General features: G+C 43.1%; 2 protein-coding genes across 2 annotated transcripts in view; one reads left to right on the forward strand and one right to left on the reverse strand.

Annotated features, from left to right (window-relative positions):
- The first annotated feature begins 1,272 nt into the window (after positions 1-1,272).
- EFCAB9 (EF-hand calcium binding domain 9) lies at positions 1,273-6,904 on the forward strand. The gene is made up of 4 exons (XM_039235757.1): positions 1,273-1,430; positions 4,752-4,900; positions 5,830-6,006; positions 6,709-6,904. Exons 1-4 carry the CDS (start codon positions 1,295-1,297, stop codon positions 6,874-6,876), a joined length of 630 nt encoding a protein of 209 aa, XP_039091688.1. The 5' UTR covers positions 1,273-1,294; the 3' UTR covers positions 6,877-6,904.
- A 4,066-nt stretch (positions 6,905-10,970) lies between these two features.
- Positions 10,971-22,407, reverse strand: part of UBTD2 (ubiquitin domain containing 2) — a 57,364-nt gene continuing 45,927 nt past the window's right edge. The window contains exon 3 of the mRNA XM_039235755.1: positions 10,971-13,474. Within this exon, the coding sequence (XP_039091686.1) occupies positions 13,077-13,474 (398 nt within the window). The 3' untranslated portion in view covers positions 10,971-13,076. The remainder of the gene's footprint in view (positions 13,475-22,407) is intronic.

The following is a 22,407-nucleotide window of genomic DNA, read 5'->3' on the forward strand; positions in this document are numbered from 1 at the left end:
TGACCTGAGCCGAAGTTGGATGCTCACCTGACTGAGCCACCCAGGCGCCCCGAGAAAATTAGGAAACTTTGAATGCTGAGTGGATATTTGATTACACTAAGGAATGATGTTTGGTTTTAGGTATAGAAGTGATAGGTGATTACGTTAAAAAAAGAGTCACTCTCTTTTTGAAATATATATTCAAATCTTTATAGGTGAGAAGTTATGTCTGGGATTTGCTTCAAAGTAATCCAGTGATGGTGGTGATGGTGGGTGGCTGGAGGTGGGGGGAATATAGATGAAATGAGGTTGACCCTGAGTTGGTAATTGTTGAGGTTGGATGATGATTACATGTAGGATTATTATACCAATCTCTCTACTTTGTGATAGACAGTAGTTGAAAGTATTCCATTATAAATCATGTAAAAGAAAAAACAGGTCCTGGGGAGCCTGGCTGGCTCAGTCGGTGCAGCATGTGACTCTTTTTTAAAAATTTGTGTGTGTGTGTGTGTGTGTGTGTGTGTGTGTGTGTGTGTGTCTTTATTTTGTTTTGAGAGAGAGAGAGAGACAGAATCCGAAGCAGGCTCCAGGCTCTGAGCTGTGAGCACAGAGCCGGGACACAGGGCTTCAAGTCACAGACCGTGAGCTCATGACCCAAGCTGAAGTCAGATGCCCAACCGACTGAGCCACCCAGGTGCCTCTGGAGCATGTGACTCTTGATCTCAGGGTGATGAATTTGAGCCCCACGTTGGGCATAAAGTCTGCTTTAAAAAAATACTAATTAGAAAATGTTTTTTAAAAATAGGTCCAAATTATACTAATCGAGTTTACTGCTTTGTTTCCTGGCTCAATGATTTGCGCTTTGGTCTTTAAAAAATTCCTTCTCTCTTTGGTTCTATTTTACTGCATTTACACTAGGTTACTTCAGTACTGTTTCATGTGGTCTTCCATTTTCCTTGTTTTCTAATAAAAGCACGTAGGTTATAACTACTCCTCTGAGAAGCACTCAGCCACATAGCACAAGTTCCCATGTGGAAGCAGAGAGTGTTCTCGCATTCATTTCTGAACAGGCTGTGATTTTAGGTTAGAACTGGTTATATGTTAGTGGCAGAGGAAAATCAAGGTAACGAGAGGTTTAAGACCGTAAGTACTAACAGCAAGGCCAGAGGACTGGGAGGAAGCAATGTGAATTTTTTACTGCCTGCTTCCTGTGATGCTTCTGCCTACGCCCAGAGCCTCTCCTGACCTAACATTCTAGTTCCAGAACCCTGCTCTGTTCCAGGCCGCCCGCGCCTTCAGCCTCAAGAGCGCCACAATGAAACTGAAGGAGGGCTCGTTTCTGTGGTACCTCTATCTGGACAAGCTATACTGCCTGTTATCCGTGAGGAACGTGAAGATCTTGGTGGAATATTTTCACCTTCTTGACGTGCATCGCAACAACACCTTGAATGGTCAGTGCTTTCAGCCACGTCCCCTCTGAGATATTACCTGGTTTGTAACTGATGTGCAGGAACACTTGCGGAGCCGGGAACTGCCTGAATAGCAGAGCCATAACTTACCCTCTCGATGGAGCAGGGAGGAATCGCCTACTGAGACTTGAGGCTGGGGGCAGTTGAGTGAGGGAGGAGAAGGTTGCTGGCTGGGAGGTGAAATCCTGGCGCCAGCTCCTTGGTGGTGTGCAGAAGGTATCATCATGCTCTGTAAGTGTCATTTTCCTCATCCATAAAGGGGCTTCTGGTGATAAAGCCCATCTCATGCTTGGGGCAAAAAAAAAAAAAAAAAAAAAAAAAAAAGAAATGAGATAATATATGGAAACTGGTAAGAACTTAGTGTTTGTTATTGTTGTAATTATTCCTGGGGCTGAGCCCCATTCAGGCATTAACCCTTGAGACCCCCTGACAAGATCCCTCATCTGTCTAATGGAAGGTTTGAATCAATAATCTGCAGGATCCCTAATTCCTGGTACTTGAGAGTGACTGCGAAGTGCTGATGATCTCGACCCTGCCTTTGAATGCATGAACTAATAGTAGACCAATTAAAATACTTTAAGTTTGCTTTGTTTTGTTTTGTTCTTAAGGACCAGGTATAAATAAAGTATCCTAACCATTCATCATGAGCTGAAGGAAATAAATGCTGTTTGTGAATAAGGTGTTTTCTCTGTAAAGATCTGTAAGAGTTTATACAATCTTTAAAACATGCTTAAAAGACATCCTTCATTTTCTCATAAGTTCATGTCTCAGTTTTTCTCTACATACAGAGGTACACACAGTAGGCCACCAAATCCCTGCACTAACCCAGACCTAGATAAGGCAAGTGTAGGGCACCTCGCCGTAAACAGAAAAGCTGGGACTGAAATCCAGGGCTTTCTGATCCCAAAGCCTAGGCTTGCTCGTAGTCTCACCAGAGTGTTTGCTGAGAAGTCTGATCTCCCTAGTAACTAAATCACTCCCTGATGACGCAATGCCTGAGAGATCAAATCATCCTCCTATCTTCTGGTCACCAAGGGACTGGATAGTGAGCTGAAAGAGTGAACATACAGCCTTTTTGCCTTCCAGGGAGGCAGGGACATAAGGCTTTGGAGGCTTGAGTGAGCCAGAGCCAGCTGCCTTTTTTTTTTTTTAAATGTTTTCTATTTATTTATTTATTTTTGAGAGCGCACATGTGAGGAAGGGTCAGAGAGAGAGAGAGAGAGAGAGAGAGAGAGAGAGGAGGAGACTCAGAATCCAAGCAGGTTCCAGGCTCCCAGCTGTCAGCACAGAGCCTGACGCAGGGCTCGAACCCACGAACTATGAGATCATGACCTGAGCCAAAGTTGGAGGCTCAACTGACGGAGCCACCCAGGCGCCCTGAGCCGATTGCTTGAAAAACACTATTTGTTAAGTAGCTACTATGCCCCACACTAAAACACTTCTCCAGGAGCAACTATACAAAAATCGCTGTGTATATACACACGGTGTGCTATTCCCACATGTTCATACTTGGTGGGGCGTGGGGAGGTAATATCAAGAGACCATCAGATTCTTCTCAAATCATGACAATGTGAGGGCGCCTGGGTGGCTCAGTCGTCAGGAGTCTGACTCTTGGTTTTGGCTCAAGTCATGATCTTGCGGTTTATGAGTTTGAGCCCCGCCTCAGGCTCCACGCTGCTGGTGCGGAGCCTCCTGGGAGTCTCTCTCTCCCCCTGTCCTGTGTACTTTCTCAAACTATTAAAAAATTGCTTAAAAAAATCATGACATTGTGATGACTGGTTCACTATGCTCTTAGCTTGCTTCAGCTGGGACTCCAAACTACGCAGATGTTTTATGTATTTATTAGAACCGTATTTTATGCAACAGATCATTTCCATAATCACTGGGTAAAGGGATGTCACCTAGTCACAAAGTTACACTTCAAAATCCCTGAGTACCACGGGGGATTTGCATATACACTCTGTAAGCCACGTGCTGTTATATAAATGTGTCCCCATGTTGGTTTCTTCCATCTTCTACTCCCTGAGACAGATGACTAGTGAGCAGAATTTCTGGGAAAAACCATTTCTGCTTTCTTAAATTACATTATTTTTTCTCTGTGATTGAACACATGTGTATTAACTAATCTGTAGAAGATATGGCATCACTGTGGAAAGAGCATGGCAGTGGTTCAGTGGGTTAAATGTCTGACTCTGATCTCCGCTCAGGTCATAATCTCACAGTTCATGAGATCGAGCCATGTATCAAGCTCTGCACTGACAGCTCAGAGCCTGCTTGGGATTCTCTCTTCCTCTTCCTCTCCCCCACTCATGCGTGCATGCTCGTTCTCACTCTCAAAATAAATAAACTTTAAAAAAATGTAAATTCAGTCCAACACCAGATTTCTTGAATCAGAATCTGTATTTTTACAAGATTCTCAAGTGAATGGTATGCTCATTACAGTTAGGGAAGTACTGAAATAGACTAGTTACTATCTGAGACTTATTATAAAAGAGTGTGATACCACTTTCCCTGTAGGGTCGTCAGGCTTTGATGAAATGTGGCATTTAAAGCACCTAGAACCTAATGTGTTCAATGATTTCTCTTTCCCCCATAGCCAAATGCATTTGCTTTATATAAGCATGAGGAATACTGACATTTTTTTTTTCTTGAGAGAGAGAGAGAATGGATGCGTGAACAGGGGAGGGGCAGAGGGGGGGAGAGAGAGAGAGAGAGAGAGAGAGAGAGAGAATCTTAAGCAGTCTCCATACTCAGTGTGGAGCCCGATCCAGGGCTCGATCCCATCCCCGAGATCATGACCTGAGCCAAAATCAAAAGTCAGGCACTTAACTGACTGGGCCACCCATGCTCCCTGGTAACTTTATAACAAGGATTTTTAAATTTCTCATTTTAATGACCTCAAGTGAAAGACCCATTCAAGATGTCAGCTTCCCCAAGAAAGTATCCTAGGTTCCCAGTGAGAATTAACCTCATCCACGTAGGAAGAATACTCCACGCCTTTTACTGGTTATGGACCCACACCTGAGACACTCAGTCGAGCACATGGGCTGAGGTGGAGAATCAAGCCCGATCTACTATCTCATTCTCCACAAATCTGGCCATGGTGCTTTGGCACCCAGCTCAAGGGCAATTAGGGTTTGGGGGACTGTGCAGGGAGCAGTGACGGAGCCAGAAACAGCGTCCTCGTGACTCTCCTCATGTCAGCAAGCTTCCAACAATTGCTACCGTTTCTGTGGCTCCCCCTGGTTTAGCATGTGGAACAGTTTCAGAGCAACCCGTCTCCACATCTCCCCACCTTAACAGATGTGCTGTTTTACCACTTCCTTCATCACGTGACGAACTGGAAACGGCCACAGATCATGATCGTGTTTAACATGCTGGACTGGAATGCGATGGGCGAGATCGGTTTTGACCAGTTCTACATGTTGGTCTGCATACTGCTGGCCCAGCAGGTGAGGAACAAGTCAGGATCTTGGGCAGAGGACGCAGAGCTTGGCGGCCGCCGCCATCTTGCTGAAGGTGAACTTGTGATGAGCTAAGACTGCATCAGGATTTGCCTTCCTTTCACTCCAGGAAGAGAAAAATGTGGAGAGAACTAGTTTTGGCTCCTGAACTGTCCGCTTATAACCGAGAAATTCCTGAGTTAGCCAGCCTCCCCCGCCTGATGCCCCTGCCCATCTTTAGCCCGCCCACAGCCTCTTTCTGAAGGTAGATCTCACCCTCTCGCTTCCCTCCTTGGCATGCCCATCCTTGCCCTTCTTTACGAGTCACCAGCAATCCCAAGTGCCCCACTCTCTCAATGATCCCTTTTCTCAGAACTTTCTGAAGGGGATGAAAGGGATATGAGAAACGCTCTTCTCTGGGTTCCCACCTTACCTTACAAATACTTCCAGTGTGCTTTTATCTCTTCCCAGTAGGGAAGGAAACTTCGGTGTTCATCATCTTAACACCTTGTCGTGATGTTTCCGAGTGGATTTTCCCTAAAAATGCCTTCTAGTGTCAAGGGTTCTATCTAGCAGCATTGATCATACAGGTGGCTTAAGTTCACCTGAAAGCAGATGCTGAAGCAGGACTTGCTGCTGTGACCCTAGAAGGCTTTCAACCCTGAGCTGCTAAGATGTCGCCTTTCGGTTTTTTCGTTTTTAAGTAGGCTTCACCCGCAGCACTGAGCCCAATGCGGGCTTGAACTCATGATCTTGAGATCAAGACCTGAGCTGAGATTAAGGGTCAGACGCTTAACTGAGTCACCCAGGTGCCCCTTTGCCTTTTGCTTTTAGTTCTCCAGGAAATGGGTAAGTGAATATACTAGTCTTAATGCAGCCAAGTTTAGAAAGTAGCACCAACAATGCTATTTATTTTATTACGTTTTTTGTCTCAACAGAACCACCTGGAAGAGCAATTTATCTTCCGCCATTCCCGGCCTGTTTTTGAGCTGCTGGATCTGGACGGGCAGCTGAGAATCGGCCCAGAAAACTTCCACATGTACAACTTTCTCTTCAATATTAGCAAACAGGAACTCAAAGAGCTCTACCACGACTTTGACATCACAGGTGACCGTGTAAGCGCAGATTCCCTAGGTGGGACCTGGCAGCCTCTCTGCCCAAAGGCAAAGACAATGTCCTGCTACCGATAATAGACACGGTGGGGAGGCGGACGGGGAAATCCTGTTGGAGCACGTCGTAGCCCTGGGATCAGAGAGAAACCCAAAGAGATTTGTAGGCCTGTGAAGAGAGAGGACCGAACAAGTGTTTTAGGAGAGAGATGCAAAATTACAGAAGGTTAGAGAAGATTTTGTTTAGAAGTTCAGAGAAGTAAATCTATAATGGCAGGAGGTGACATTGGGGAAAGGGCTTATAGAGTTAAGTACTATGGTGGGAGCACATGAGCAAACTCCTAAGAGAAAACAAGCGTGGTAAAGACCCAGAATTCTGCCTCTTTAAAGAGGGAGTCTATGTCGGGGAAGTGAGTGGGGGCTAAGGTGGAAAGAGATGGATCAGACTATGTAGAAGCTCAGATGCCAGCCTCAAGTGTCTGGACGAGATGCAGAAGTAGGAAAGTGACCCACGGTTCCTTTAGAGTCTAAAACACACTCTCTGTTCCCGGCTCCTAGATGACAATCAGACTGTAATTATGTCCTAATTACTGAGCCTCTTCAAGTTTCCAAGTTTTTAAATGAGAAATGATTACAATCCTGCAGTCATCTGAAACAGAGTATCAAATCCTTCCTGAAATAATTTTTCTTTCTTTCCCCCAACAAAAGCGTCTTAATTACAAGGAATTTAAGCTGTTTACTATCTTCACCATGGACAAATACCAGGAGAGGCAGAAAGCAGAGAAAGAGGAAGAGAAAAAGAAAAAGAAAGGGAAAAAGGCTCCGCTCACAAGGAAAATGTCATCTCAAGTTAATGTGAGCCCCAGTCTTCTTTGAATAAATAAATGGATCTGAAAGTAGAATATAAGTAATTGCAGCCGTTAACATGCCTAAAAATAAATGTAGATCGAAGTGGATTATCTTGACACTGACTTTTACACATGAAAGGTTCAAATAAGTGCTCTTCGATCAGCAAGTTGATACTTTAATAACTTCTTGACCTCACAGTACTGTAACGTGAAGTAACCACTTTGTGGACCTGTCCCAGTTCTATTGCTGCTTTTCAGATCAACACTGCTCCTGTGCTCCCTGTATATCCAAGTAATTTCAAACACTGGCTGGAGCTAAGCAGCTGAAAGACAATATGCTCTTCCAAGTGTTTGTAACTTGTCCAATACTCTCAGAATCGTTTCGATTCTCTCAATCCTTATGCTAAAATCACCCGGATGCAAGACACTTCAAATTGGCAGTTGGCAAAGTGCCTCCACCTGTAAGGAAAAGACTTTTTTAAATTTCTGAGAGACAGAGACACAGCATGAGCAGGGGAGGGTCAGAGAGAGAGGGAGACACAGAATCTGAAACAAGCGCCAGGCTCTGAGGCGGCTGTCAGCACAGAGCCCGACACGGGGCTCGAACCCACGAACCGTGAGATCATGACCTGAGCCGAAGTTGGACGCTTAACCAACTGAGCCACCTAGGCGGCCCGCAAGAATTTTATTTTTATTTATTTTTGAGAAGGAGTGTGAGTGGGGAAAGGGCAGAGAGAACGGGGAACAGAGGATCTTAAGCGGGGTCCATGCTGACAGCAGAGAGCCTGATGCGGGGCTCAAACTCACGAACCGTGAGATCGTGATCTGAGCCACAGTCTGACACTTAATCGACTGAGTCATCCAGGTGCCCCGAGAGGAAAGAATTTTAGAGGAAGCTAAGCAAAAGTGAAATCATTTCTCTTCCATAAGTCCGTAGCTCTCACGTATTTTCACTTGCCTCATGCCGAAGACAAAGACTAGAAAAGGCCAAATCAACTGTGGCAACACCTGCCGAAATGAGGTCACCTACATGAACACCCTTCACAGAGCCAGAGAACGGAAATCACAACAGTTACTCCAAAGGAGGTTATCAGCCACACTCCTCTTTTTTCCTTTTCTGTAAATAAAAGTCCTAAATCACAGCATTTGAGAGTTGGAGGTGGACACAGATATATTTGCTGCTTTGTTCAATTAATAAGAAAAGACCATTTAAAAAGTATAATCTTAAAAACTGTGAACAGGGGCCCCTGAGTGGCTCAGTCAGTTAAATGTCAGAGTCCTCATGATTTCACAGTCGTTTGCGACTCTGCGTTGGGTGTGGAGCCTGCTTGAAATTCTCCCTCTGCCCCGGCCCAGCTTATGCTCTCTCTGTAATTAAGAAACAAATACGCAAGCAAACAAATAGGCGCCTGAGTGGTCAGTCGGTGAAGCAACTGAGGTTTTTTTTTTCTTTTTAATGTTTGTTTATTTTTGAGAGAGGATGAGCAGGGGAGGGGCAAAGACCGAGACAGAGGATCTGAAGTGGGCTCCTCACCAACAGGGGAGAGCCCAGTGCGGGGCTCAAACTCACAAACTGCGAGATCATAACCGGAGCTGAAGTCAGACGCTTAACTGACTGAGCCACCCAGGTGCCCCAAGCAACCGACTTTGGGTTATCAGCTCCAGTCATGATTTCAGTTTGTGGGATTGAGCCTGGCGTCAGGATCTGCACTGTGTGGAGCCTGCTTGGGATTCTCTTTTCCTTTCTCTCTGCCCTGCCCCTGCTCATGCATGTACATGCTCTCTCTCTAAAAGTAAACAAACTTAAAACAAAAGTCATAAAATAAGAGTGATTTTTCCCCACATCAATGGGAAAAAGAATGATGAAAATCATTCAATAAGTAGAATCAGGAAAAGTGGGATTAACTACCTACCTACCCCAAAACAAGGAAACGAACAAATCTGGGCTACTACTCTATTCCTTGCACCAAAAAAATTCCAGATAATGAAACCACAAAACATATTAAAAACATGAGAAAAAAAAAATTTATAATCCAGGTGGGTAAGACTTTTTGAAGTAAAGAAGAAAACCCAGAAGCCATACAGCACAAGACTGATAGATCCAACCAAGGAAAACTTAAAATATGTGCAAGGTAAATAACACAAAACCAAAAACAAATGGTAATACATGATAGAGAATGACTAATTTCCTTAATATTTACAAATTAAGAGGATAAAGAATAAAATGCACCAGAAATATGAGCAAACAATTTGCAGGGAGAAAAAAAAGGCCTAATCTCTAGAGTAAAATGCTAAACTTCAAAGCACATATACAAAGTAGGACCACAGGACACAGATAATTCGCTGAGATTGTCAAAGGTCAAAATGCTGGTTAGGGTATATAGGAAAATAAGAGCAGTCACATTGCTATAGTGTTAAACTGGTAAAATCTATTTGGAAGGCAATTGTACTTCTACTCTCTACACGTACAGACTCTGATCTAGCAATTCTCTCTTCAGGAGTGCATTCTATAGACGGACATAGACACCAAGATAGAACTATCAGAGAAGAACATTTCACAGCAGCGTGGTTTACGGTAGCAAGATTGCAAATAGCCATACTGACCAAAATTAAGTCTGGTACCCCAGATGACAGATACTGGTGTAGCCATGAGAAGGATGATGCAGATCCAAGATTCATCATTTTAAAGAGAAATCAAAGTGCACAATACTATATGTATTTATGAAAAAAAAAAAAAAAGGTAGGGTGGGTGAATATATTCTAGGCAGAACAGTGGTTCTCATGGTGTGAACCATGACCAGCAGCGACAGCACCTGGGAATGTTCAGAAAACCAAACTACTGTGGCCCACTCAGCCCTGCTAACATGGAACCCCCAGGAGAAAAGTCCAGCCATTTATGTTTCAATATGCCATCTAGGTAATTCTGATGCATGTTCACACTGAGGAACTGCTGGCTAGAGTATCTTCAAAGATACCCAGAAAAGTGGTAAGAGTTGTTATATCCAGGGAGTAGAGAGACTTTACTTTGGTATGTTTGGATCCCCCCAATGCATATTTATCGCCTATTTTAAATATAAAATTATTGGGGGACCTGGTGTTAGGGTGCCTGCCTGGGTGGCTCATTTGGTTAAGCGTCTGGCTCAGGTCATGATCTCATGGTTTGTGGGTTCGAGCTCTGTGTTGGGCTCTGTGCTGACAGCTCAGAGCCTGGAGCCTGCATCGGATTCTGTGTCTTCCTCTCTCTCTGCCCCTCCCATGGTCATGCTCTCTCTCTCTCTCAAAAATAAACATTAAAAAACAATAGGGGCGCCTGGGTGGCTTAGTCGGTTAAGCGTCTGACTTTCACTTAGGTCATGATCTCACGGTTCGTGGGTTTGAGCCCCGCTTCGGGCTCTGTGCTGACTGCCAGTTCAGAGCCTGGAGCCCGTTTCAGAGTCTGTGTCTCCCCCTCTCTCTGACCCTCCCCTGCTCACGCTCTCTCTCTCACTCTCTCCTAAAAATGAATAAAACATTAAAAAAAAAACAATAAATAAATGAATGAATATCAAAACCTGCCGCTTTGACCCAAAACGGATAAGAAATGAACTGACTGTTTCCAGAAAAGTTCTGATTTACAGCATGACTCAAAAATAGCCAACACCCGCCCCCCCACAAAAAAACCAACAGCAGCTGGGGAGCCTGGCTGGCTCAGTCAATTGAGCGTCTGACTCCTGATTTCAGCTCAGGTTATGAGCTCATGGTCATGGAATCAAGCCCCAAGTCAGGCTCCATAGCTCTGCACGGAGCATGAAGGCTGCTTAAGATTCTCTCTCTCTTTGCCCCTCTCCCCTACTCCCACTCTAGCTCTAAAAAAGAAAAAAGAAAAAAACAAAAAAAAAACCAAAAAAGAACACAACAGCCTATTTCAGACCAAGATTTCAACGTGAAAGATAAAGCATATCTATAAATGACTATATATGGTTTGGCATAGCAGAGCCTAAGTCTGGTGATAATGAACTTGTTATTTATTGAGGTAAGGTTTTCAAAAGAAGAAAATCCTATTTAGAGGTTTTATTAGATAGAGGCAGATTACCCTTCTGTAGAGAATAACAAAAACCCAGAATAAAAGCCAAGACAAAGAGGAAAATTGAACATTTTTTTTTTAAAAAAGCACAAAAACCCTACATACTAAAATTGTACACATCAAGTATTGGTCCAATCTTATATCAATCTATTTACATTAAACAGCACCATAGTTTTCTCATCCAGGTTAGTTAAACATGCCCAGAAAATTGTTACGCAAAGTATATTTTCCTTTAAAACAAAATAAATTCTTAAGAGAGCTCAATTTCTAAACAAACAAAAAAACTTCTTACCAACCATAGATTATTGATATCACCCAATTTAACTTAAAAAAATAGGTTTGAACACTTTTCCAGTTGTCAAACTTTGAGAGATGTTGCTATTAGTCAATGTGGCCCACAAATGACAAAGAAACTCTTTGATGACAGGGGCGTTATATTCAAATGCCCTCAAACCTCCACCTTCAAATATAAAAATACTCCTTCAGAATGAACGCTGCTATCGTCTCTTGAATTTAGATTCGATTATCAGCAATCCTAAATTAAATGTAGCCACAATCTTTAAAATGATTGCATAAAGAAAGGGAAGTAGTTAAAGCTCTCAGAAACAGGATAAGTTACAATGACAGATATTATATCTAATCAGGCTATAGGAAGTTTAATACCATTTTAAACTTTACATTTAAACTAATTAGCAGTTTCATGTTGCCATTAAAATTAATAATAGTGCTTCTCATCCAAATAGGTGTGGAGGTCTGATCATTTCTCAACGGAGAGCAGTCTATGCACCTTCCTGCCTCTACTTTGCCATCTCACTGAGGCTCAGGGCTACAGCGATTATGGGATAGCCCCCTTCTCACTTCTGGAACTAACTTAGAAAAGGCTCAAATTAAATATAATCCTTGGTAGCTTTATTCCAGTCATATACGAGAGAATCAGGCGCTCTTATCGGATTTTTTAGTCTTCTCATCTAATCTGCAGATGGTTCTTAATTGGACTCTTTGCTAGGAAAGATGAGAGGAAAACTGTCATCCACCACAAGTAGAGGTAACTGGAAAGCACTAACATATAAAGCAATATATCATAATTTGGTCTCACTGCTGATGTTTAAGTGATGCCCTGTCCGTAAACATACTCGTAAATTAGGAGTTGAAATTTTCTCTTAAAGACTGAAAATAGGCACAATTCTCCCAGGCACAGATACAATGGGTTTTCTGTATACCCTTCCTGCAGACTGGGGGAGAAGAGAGAATTTACTTTATAATCTTATAGTGGGGAAGCTTGCCCTGGATTCCTTGCATTCCCTGGCCCGGTGCATCTGGGGGCACATGCTGCAAAGTCCCAAGCAGAATAGGTAGATGAGCTGAAGGTATTACATAGTAGTGACCTTCTGGGCCTGGATATAAAAACAGCTTCGTCATAGAGACATTTCAAACTATCTGTGCAGAAAATGGACAAGTGACTTTTCAACTGAGTATCAGCTGAAAATCAGAGATCTGACCGCACTGACTAAATTATTGCCTAGTGTTCCAGAAGGGTGCCCGCCAGCAATGTGTCGGAAGGCACCAAAATTTAGTGTGAATGTAAATAAGGAGCTCAAGATATGGGGATGGGGAAAGCAATGCTAAAACACAATTTGCCAGTCTCTACTCCTTTACGGCTAAATACTAATTGAGCAAAGAATTACGACCAGAATAGAAGTGAACCTTGAATACTGCTCTTTTCAGTTTCCATTTTAAAAAGCTCAAGTTTTATAACTGTTATTGACGATTTCTGGAATTTTTTTTTTTTTTTATTCTGTATTCACAAGGTGCTTGGTGCTGTTTTCTTCATGGACATAACATTCTATTTACAGTCCAAATTGTTTAAATATAGTCATTACATTGTTGTTGGGTATTTTAAAATAAACGGTCATCTATTTTTTAACTGCCTTTCAAATTAGGAACTGTAATTACATGAGTCTCAAAGCCTGGCTTTTTGTGTTTTATTAATTATTTTTGTTGGGCTCCATCACAGATGGAATTTTTCACTGGTAATTCCTCAGAACTAAATCCATTCATACGGAATTCAGAGCAGTGAAAATAAATTTCACGTCATAGGGTAGGAAATGACAACAACCGTAATAAAAAGGGGCGGGAGGGATCTGCGGACCAGCCAGTAGGACCAATCAGTTCTCAACTGGTGTTGGGGTTTGCGAAGGCTGGCTCATTATAACCTGTACGACATAGTCCTTTGGGATCTTCAGCTCCTCCAACTTCATTCTGTCGGTGAGAGGTCTGCCAGAGAAGAACCACCGCTGGCTACTCGGCTCCACTCCTTCTGCCGCACGCAGCCTCCTCTTCATGTGGTACACGGTGTCCGTGCTGCGGACCACAAGTTTGAGGTCTTTGCCTGTGGAGAGGCGCAAACGGAGCTGACATTCATAGCCAGAATTAGGCGGTGGCTCGGGAATATCCAGAGTCTCTATGTCGCTCTTTTCCTCGATCATGTTGATGGGTGGGGCCAAGCAGTAGACAGGAAGCTGATACCTGTTTCCCAGTTCATCATAGCACTCTGTAAGTGCACCTTCAGGAAGAGAAGATAGGAATACGAGAGTCAGCTCAATGAATGCATTTTTATTTGCACCTTGCAAAATGCTCAAGCCTCTTGCTAGCCTGCCACGCGAGAGAGGACAAATATATAAGGCCAATCACTGCCAGCTGCTCATCAAAGATCATCATCAAGGGCCACGACCAATTATTTGGTCTTAACCTCACCTTTACCTTAACCAGGAACCTCGCTTCTTACCCTCATGTTTTCTAAGTCATTTCATACCTAATTCACACTTTCATTAAAAGATAAAGGAAAAGAGGGGTGCCTGGGTTGTGCAGTCGCTTAAGCGTCCGGCTCTTGATTTCAGCTCAGGTCATGATTTCATGATTCGTGAGACGGAGCCCTGCATCAGGCTCCCTGCTGATGGCTCCCTGCCTGGGATTCTCCCTCTCCCCTTCTTCTGCTAGTGCTCACTTTCTCACTCTCAAAATAAATAAACTTGAAAAAAAAAAAAGCACAGAGATTTCAAATTTACTAATATTATTAATGTTTGGACCAAGTTAAGGGGACATTCAACTTGTGCTGGGATATCTTTTAAAGAAATGAATCCGCGACCTTCACAACAACCACAAAAAGCAAAAAACAGATCTCTAAGCCCAATTCACCCCAACACAGTATTTGAGAGCAGTTTCCTAAATACTTAGCCAAAAGCCCTTTGCCAAAGACACCACAAACTGGAGACAACAAGCTTACCAGCTGCTCTGGCTCCTGGCTTATAGATGAACCTTATTTGCACAATCACCACAAAAATGACTGAGGGGTTTTATTTAGCCCCAAGTAGTCAATCTGTTACAGAGAAGCTATGGGTTAAAAAGGAAGAACAAAAGGGGTATAAAGTTTACAACCAGATAGCTCAGGGGAGAGAAAAAAATCATTTCTGGTTTAAAAGAAGGTATTAATGGCTGATTTCTTTGTAAAGCATAAATTGCATTATAATTACCAGGACTTCCCCTGGGAAGATTGAAAGCATACTTAATGAATGTTTTCTTCCAAGGTTATTCATATCACTTCCTTTGTTCAAACTGGAATATTAACGTCAGCTGATTATCAATTTGGATAAAAAATAAAAACATCTACCATATTCAAAACACTCACACAGGCTAATAAGCATGGGGTTGGGACACCGAGAAATACTTATTAATGAACAAATGAGTTAATGAACTGAACTTTGTGGTCACTATCAATGGGCTGAAAATATAAGGCATCCAAAATGAGACTGGAACAGACACCAGTCCACCATGGCTTCTGTTTTTTCAATTACACGAAAGGCGCTGCGGTGAGAATTCAGTCACCAAGCACGACACACGTGACTCTCCCCTTTCCTCTGTCTAAAGATCTCATTCGGCCGGTGTTGTTCGCTAGTTAATGCGAACGCTAGGGCACTGCTGAAATGGGCAGACCTCAAGCACGGTTATGATCACCAGCAGTTCCCTCACTAGTAACCATCATGCAGCAGTACCATGCTATTTATAAATAATGGAATAGTCGCTTGTGCAGACTTCACTATTTATATAGACTAATCCTGAGGCAAAGAAATTTACTAGTGTCTTCCAGATGGGCTGGCCACCAGGAGAACTCGGAAGGAGGACGTGGAGTTCACGGAAGACCCATCATGTCATCATGTCCATTAAGGAAACACCTGAGACCTATCCCACTGTACGGGGGGGGAGGGGGTGTCAGTACAGTCAGCCTACGTACAAGAGCGTATCTACAGAATTGTTCTGCCAGAAACCTATTCTTTTAGAGAAGCACCATTCCACATCATTACCTTTGAAACCTAGAGGCCAAGATGAAACTCCCAGCCTTGCTATTAACTAGCTGTGCCACCTTGAGCAATATTCCTTAACCTGAACTACCCTTCTCATTCAGCAGAATGAGGCAGGAAAAAATGTCTAAAGTGGATTCCAGGTCCGCATATGCTGCTTCGTCACCAGTGCCACGACCAGATGTGAAATGGCAGGCCTGAGAACAAACGCAGTCAGTGGCAGGCAGAACCACGTCCACACTGAAAGACGGCTCACATTTTCAGCCTCTTTAGAAAAGGACTAGAGATGTCATAGCAGCTTTGGCACAGTGCCACAGCAGGAGTGCATGCCGATCTCAAAACATACAATCCAACAGGCACTCTGGCTCTTTTTACATCTGAAGCCCCTACGCAATGGAAAGCAATCTTCTCGGTTGTTTCTTAAAACTAATTTCAGGGGTGCTTGAGTGGAACAGTCAGTTGAGCATCCAATTCTTGGTCTCGGCTCAGGTCATGATCTCACACTTTGTGAGTTTGAGTCCCAAAACAAGCTATGCGCTGATTGCATGGAGCCTGCTTGGGATTCTGTCCCTCCTCTCTGCCCCTCCTCTGCTTGTGTGCGTTCTTCTCTAAGTAAATAAACTTAAAGAAATAATTAAAAAAAAAAACAATTGACATCTCTGCCAATTCATTCACTCACTCCCCCCACCACCCTTTTTAAGACAATGCCATAAAGAAAGAGATTTTATTTATTTATGCATTTTTTTTTAAGTACACTCTACCCTCAATGTGGGGCTCAGATTCATGGTCCTGAGATCAAGAGTCACATGCTTTACCGACTGAGCCAGCCAGCTGCCCCTGGAAAGCAGTCTTTTCCCTTCTTCCCTTCAGCCCAGCAAATCAGGAATTCAGTTATCAGATCTTAAATGGGTGAGAATAAAACTTCCAGGGAAGAGAGGCCAGTAGATGGCCTAGCTTCTTGTTCCAGCTCAGGTGGCGCTCATGTCTATGATGCTGGAAATAAGCTATCCAGACCTTGTATTGCTTAGCTCCCGTATTTTAATATTCTGGGAAAGGTAACTTGCATTTCATTAATGTAAAGTTTTCTGGTTTATTTACTCTTTTCCTCACTTCTGTCAAATTATAAACTGGGTTATAAACATGCTCTAAATAACTAAACGGGGGAAGTCAGATGTGATTTTGTTACATTTTCAGCCATAGTTTTATGGGTTACTTTCTCCCCAAAGTAAGTATCTGGGATCGTGAGGTATCAATGAAAACAATCGTTGCTGACAATGGAATATGGCCCACCGCTGAAAATTACGCCAGAGTTACCTACTCGGAACAGAATGCTTTCTGTGTAGGCCCAGACTTTTGGACAGTATACTCCCAGTCCTCCCCTGTTTATCAGCCCTGGATCTACACTAAAGACAAACTGCTCTAAGAGTGACCTCTAACACACAGCCATGGTAGGACTTCACAAGGGCCACCAGGAAAGAAGCTTCTCAGTCCGTGGAGTTGTTGCAGGAAGGTTTCCTGAGCACCTGGGAGAGTGCAAGGCTTATCACTGGCCCTAGGGAGAAAAGGTTACACAAGACAGCCAACGCTGCCCTCGATCCCCAGAAACTTCTAACTGAGGTAAACAGACGCAGCACACCCCACAGAGATTTTAAGTATAAACTGGCCCACTGAAAATCAAACAAAAGCTGAGACACACACAACAGAAGAGTGACTAAAAGTAGAGCAAAGGAGGAGAATTCTGAAGAAAGAGCATGTTCTGGGCAGGACACGGAATAGAAATAAAGGGCATCTCAAGAAATAGGAATGATAAGGAAACAAGAATTAGTACAAGGTAAGCAGGAAATAGCAAGTGGTTTTGCTGAGGTAGACTAGAGAATCAATGATGTGAAATGACTAGACAGACAGCAACAGTGATAACCTGATAGAAAGATCTGGGACTTTAGACTTCATCCTGTAGGCTGATACAGTACATTGAGTCATTCATCCAACAAATACTGAGTGCCTATTACCTGCCAAGCGATGTGCCAGGTGCTGGGGTTAGGCTAGTGAGCCACAAAAGGCTGAATGAAGGCTATTTTGTCATTTGTATAAAGGGAGAATGCCCGGTATTTGGGGGAGGGGGGGAAGCTGCTAAAATGATCACCTGACTACAGCAATGGGAAGAATTGGATCACAGAGTCCGTGGTCACCGGCCAGACCTAATGATAGGCGATGGATGATGGGAAAGAACAAGGAAAGAAGAATTACCTAAATAGGAAAGCAGAGCGACAGAGAATTTAGGGTTACAAGGTTTTTGCTTAGTTTCTTAACTGCTTCAGGTTCAGTGAGATACTTCAACTGAACCATGTGCTGGTAACTGAAAAGGTATATTGGGAAAAAGGTAAAAGCAGCTTGTAGAGCAGTAATCTCAGATGTACAGGTCTGAATACATAAAAGCAGACATTTGAGAGAGCTCACTCGCTCTAGCTCTAAGCACTTCTCACACATTAACATTTCATCCTCACAATAGCCTTCGATGGCCAGTCTATTCCACTCATTCTACAAATGAGAAAATTGATACAGAGAGAAAGAACTTGTCCAGGGTCAGGCACAATAAGTGATAGACTGAAATAATCTGATTCCAGAAGAAGTAAATATGTAGCATAGGGATAAAACTACAGGGCTGGGTTCCTGAGTGATATGGCTAATGGGAAGAAGGAAATGGACATGGGGGGGAAAAGGCAGAGGAAAATTAAGAAAAAAAATTTTTTTAATAGTTTTTATTTATTTTTGAGACAGAGACAGAGCAAGAGCGGGGAAGGGGCAGAGAGAGAAGGAGACACAGAATCCGAAACAGGCTCCAGACTCTGAGCTGCCAGTATAGAACCCGATGAGGGGCCTTAACCCACGAACCATGAGATCATGACCTGAGCCGAAGTCAGACACTTAGACTGAGCCACCCCAGGCGCCCCTTAAATATTTATATTTGAGAGAGTGAGAGAGGGAGACAGAATGTGAGTGGGGGAGGAGCAGAAAGAGAGGGAGACACTGAATTTGAGGCAGGCTCCAGGCTCTGAGCTGTTGTGACAGCACACAGCCCTACGTGGGGCTCGAAATCATAGACTGCGAGATCACGACCTGAGCCGAAGTCAGATGCTTAGCCGACTGAGCCCCCCAGGCGCCCCATGCAGAGGAAAATTTTAGAGCGATGAAAAGCCAAACATGAATCACAAGGAACAAGAAGCCAACAGTCCAAATGCAGCCCACACATCTGCCAATGGTGTGAACGATATAAGGTCAAAGAAGGAACTGGAAGATGAGGCAAAAGAACATGGTGACTAAATTTCAGCGCTGAGAGGCCACCACACGTAGTGACAAAATGGACATATTACTGTCACTGTCTCATCTACCATATCTGAAAGGAATGTGTGAACAACAGGACATAGTTACAAGACGGAGAGTTTTCCTTAAAGAAAGCCTGTGTGTTTAAACACAAGAAGGAAATAACCACTCTTAAAAGTCAGTACTGTAGGCATTTTTCTGCCTTTCTAAAATCACTTTTAGCTATGTTTGCATTTGCAGTTTCTAGAAGGTTTTTACTCACTGCTCGCCGGACCCCGAGGGAATGGTTCATTTAGCAAACCTTCCCCAGTTCTAGAGAAGTTCTCTCTTCTCCAAGCAGCCTCCGTGGAAGGCCACTCCTGTCTTCCCGCCCCTCTCCTCACAAACTCATCACAGGCTTCAAGTGCCAGCAGAAACAGATGGCCACCAGGACAGGCAACTGCCAGGGCATGACTTCCCCGGGTCAGGAAGCCCTGAAATCTCCCCATGATAGTAAGAGAGCTGCCAAGGCTCCACCTTCTGTTCTAATTTCATCCAACGTTTTCTCAAGGTTTGGTTTACCTTCTGTCTAGATGATTTGTTCAGATATTCTCCTTTCCTGGGTCAACTGTTTTCTGTGGCTATTTTTGACGAGGCATCAAAATATTTCACAAGAAAATTAAAAAGATAAAGCCAGATTATATGTGCCAAATAATAAGAGCTTTACTAAATGCCAGGAACTCTTTCTGAAGCAACCTTTCAGGATAAAAAGAGGTCTTTTTCAGCATTCAAAGGCCCCCCTGCTTACCCCTCTATGCTCACTCCTGGAAGTCTGCAGCCAGTCTTAATGATTTCACTTCTTGACACTCACGTAGCTACATGAACAGTTTTGTTTTTTAATTTTTTTAATGTTTATTTTTGAGAGAGAGAAAGAGAGCAAGTGAGCACATAGGGGAGAGGCGGAGGGTGGGGGGTACAGAGGATCCAAAGCAGGCTCTCTGCTGTCAGCACAGAGCCTGATGCAGGGCTTGAACTGGTGAACTGTGAGATTATGACCTGAGCCGAAGTCAGACACTTAACTGACTGAGCCACCCAGGTGCCCCTACATGAACAAATTTGTATAAGTTAAAAATAAATTTTTACATTAGGAAACTCCTGCAGATAGGAAGGGTTATCTTGTGATGATGATATAGGTGTATACATGTTAAAGCTGATCAAACTGTACAATTTAAATATGTGCTGTAAGTATACTTCAATATACCTCAATACAGGTGAGATTTTAATATTTAAAATACACTGACAATCTGCCATAGAAAACTGTCCTCCCAAAATTAAATGGGCAATGTCCTGGGACTGCAAGGCTTTTGTCACATTGAAGGTCTCTTCCAAAGCTTGTAGAAATACTGTCTTTATTCTGGACTCTTTCTCTCTCTCTTTTTTTTTTCTTCTGACTTCTTTTTTCTAACTGACCCAGAAGGCACAAACTCTTTTTCAACAAATGTGACTTCCTATAGCAAAGGAAGGCCTAAACACATAATTGAGTTGGATGGGAGCACTGAAGTCACAGAAAGACATACAGGCGCCAAATAGCAGGTTCATCCTATGACCTGGGAAGCCCACGGTCAAGTCTAATGGAGGTACAGAAGACTGGAGGGGAAGCAGTGAATCTGATGGAAGGAGGAGCAGCTCTGGAGCTGATCACACTCAAATTTTAATTTAGACCCTAATTTTGGATATCTTCAGTCTGTTTCAAGGACTACAGTATCTTGTATCTATCTCCCAAAGTTGTTGTAAGGATTAAATAATAAAACTCATGGAAAATTTCCTAAAACATAACAAACCCACTGAAAACAATAATGTTGGTTCCCGTCCTACACAAGTTTTAAATCTCAGAGGCGGACTAACAGGGGAGAGCTCACTCATAGCAGCATCACAAAGGATCAAAATAAAAAGTTTGGGGGCGCCTGGGTGGCTCAGTCGGTCGAGCGTCTGACTTTGGCTCAGGTCATGATCCCATGGTATGTGAGTTCAAGCCCCGCATCGGGCTCTGTGCTGACAGCTCAGAGCCTGGAGCCTGCTTCAGATTTGTGTCTCTCTCTCCCCACACTCATCATGCTCTATTTGTCAGTCTCTCTCTATCTCAGTAACTAATAAATTATTTAATTAAAATAAAAAGTTTGAGTCCAATGCTTTATGCCTCAGGGGGTCCTCTATAAACCTGAATCGCAATAATGTCAAAAGGGCCATCAAAATTAACCTTCATTCAGATAGGAGCGGTCTTTTAGGACTAATGTCACCTTCTCTCATGCAAACAACACTTTGCTGGGAATTATATTAAGCTTACATCTGGCAGTCAGACTTTAGGAGATGCTACCAAGTTAGCTATTAAGACTGAGGCACTCAGAAGCACCAAGTCTACCATGTCTTCTAGCAAGCATGTGAAAGGTGGCTTGGCTTGTATATATCGCTCAAGCCACCTGATGGTTAAATTATGATTAAGAGCTTGTGCAACATTTTGTCACATTTCTAAGGGGACAATGATCTTCAGAGAAGCTTACTGACACAGGGGCAGTCTCCTACCTCAGCTACCTCAGGGCCTTTATCGCTCTAACTGGGAAAAAAAAAAGTTGGGGGATGGGTGACAAAAACAGAAGAACAGGTTAAGTTTACATTTTATTTTATAAGTTTATTTTTATTTATCTTGAGAGAGATAGAGGGTAGCAGGGGAGGGGCAGAGAAAGAGGGAGAGAAACAGAATCCCAAGCAGGCTCTGAGCCATTAGCACAGAGCCCCCATGTGGGGCTCAAACCTGCAAATTGCGAGATCATGACCTGAGCTGAAATCAGTCAGATGCTTAACCAACTGAGCTGCCCAGGTGCCCTGGTAAGTTTACATTTTATAACTCCAAGTCATTTTTGTTTCTTCAAGGATAGAGTGGAAATAATATATTAATATACTATTAATTAATTTATGGCTAGTCATTCATCAGACCCTTAATTAAGCTCCTGCTTCATTTCTAAACAAAATAGTCTGGAGAAAATTCTGTCTCCCTGTGTAATGTCTTCATGCTTTCGTTCTTAAGCTTTACGTTGATGACAAATTTATCAATTAAGTTTCTTAAAAGACAAATTCTGGGACACCTGGGTGGCTCAGTTGGTTAAGCATCTGACTTTGGCTCAGGTCATGATCTCACCATCTGGGAGTTTGAGCCCCACATCAGGCTCTCTGCTGTCAGCATGGAGCCTGCTTTGGCTCCTCTGTCCCCTCTCTTTATGGCCCTCCCTGGCTTGCACTTTCTCTCTCTCAAAATAAACATTAAAAAAAAAAAAAAGACAAATTATTCTAGGGATGGATGGATGGATTGATTTAGCAAGCACCAATGTGGGAAAGGGGCAGAGGGCCAGAGAGAGGGAATCTTAAGCAGGCTCCATGCTCATCAGGGAGCCCAACACAGGGCTCAATCCCAAGACCTGAGCCGAAATCAAGAGTCAGGCACAACTGAGCCACCTAAGCACCTTTATAGGGACCTTTAAAGGAACCAGAATTCATGGACTGCTTTTTTTTTTTTTTTTTAATTCATTTTGAGAGAGGAGAGAAAATACAAGCAGGGGAGGAGCAGAGAGAGAAGAAAGAACAAGAATCCTAAGCAGGCTCTGTACTGCTATCACAGAGCCTGATGTGGAGCTCAAACTCATGTATGAGTTTGAGATAATGACCTCAGCTGAGGTCAGATGCTTAAACTGAGTAAGCCACCCAGGCGCCCTATGGTGCTTTTTTTTATTTTTTTATTTATTTAAAAATTTTTTTTAAATGTTTTATTTATTTCTAGGAGAGAGAGAGA

This window comes from Hyaena hyaena, unplaced genomic scaffold (genome assembly GCF_003009895.1).
Source record: "Hyaena hyaena isolate Hyena2069 unplaced genomic scaffold, ASM300989v1 scaffold_102, whole genome shotgun sequence".
NCBI classification, from domain to species: Eukaryota; Metazoa; Chordata; class Mammalia; order Carnivora; family Hyaenidae; genus Hyaena; species Hyaena hyaena.

Coding starts and splice junctions, on each gene's coding strand:
- EFCAB9 (XM_039235757.1), top strand. CDS start 1,295: ATGAAACTGAAGGAGGGCTCGTTTCTGTGGTACCTCTATCTGGACAAG. Junction 1,431..4,751: donor TCGCAACAACACCTTGAATG/GTCAGTGCTTTC, acceptor CCACCTTAACAG/ATGTGCTGTTTTACCACTTC. Junction 6,007..6,708: donor TTGACATCACAGGTGACCGT/GTAAGCGCAGAT, acceptor CCCCAACAAAAG/CGTCTTAATTACAAGGAATT.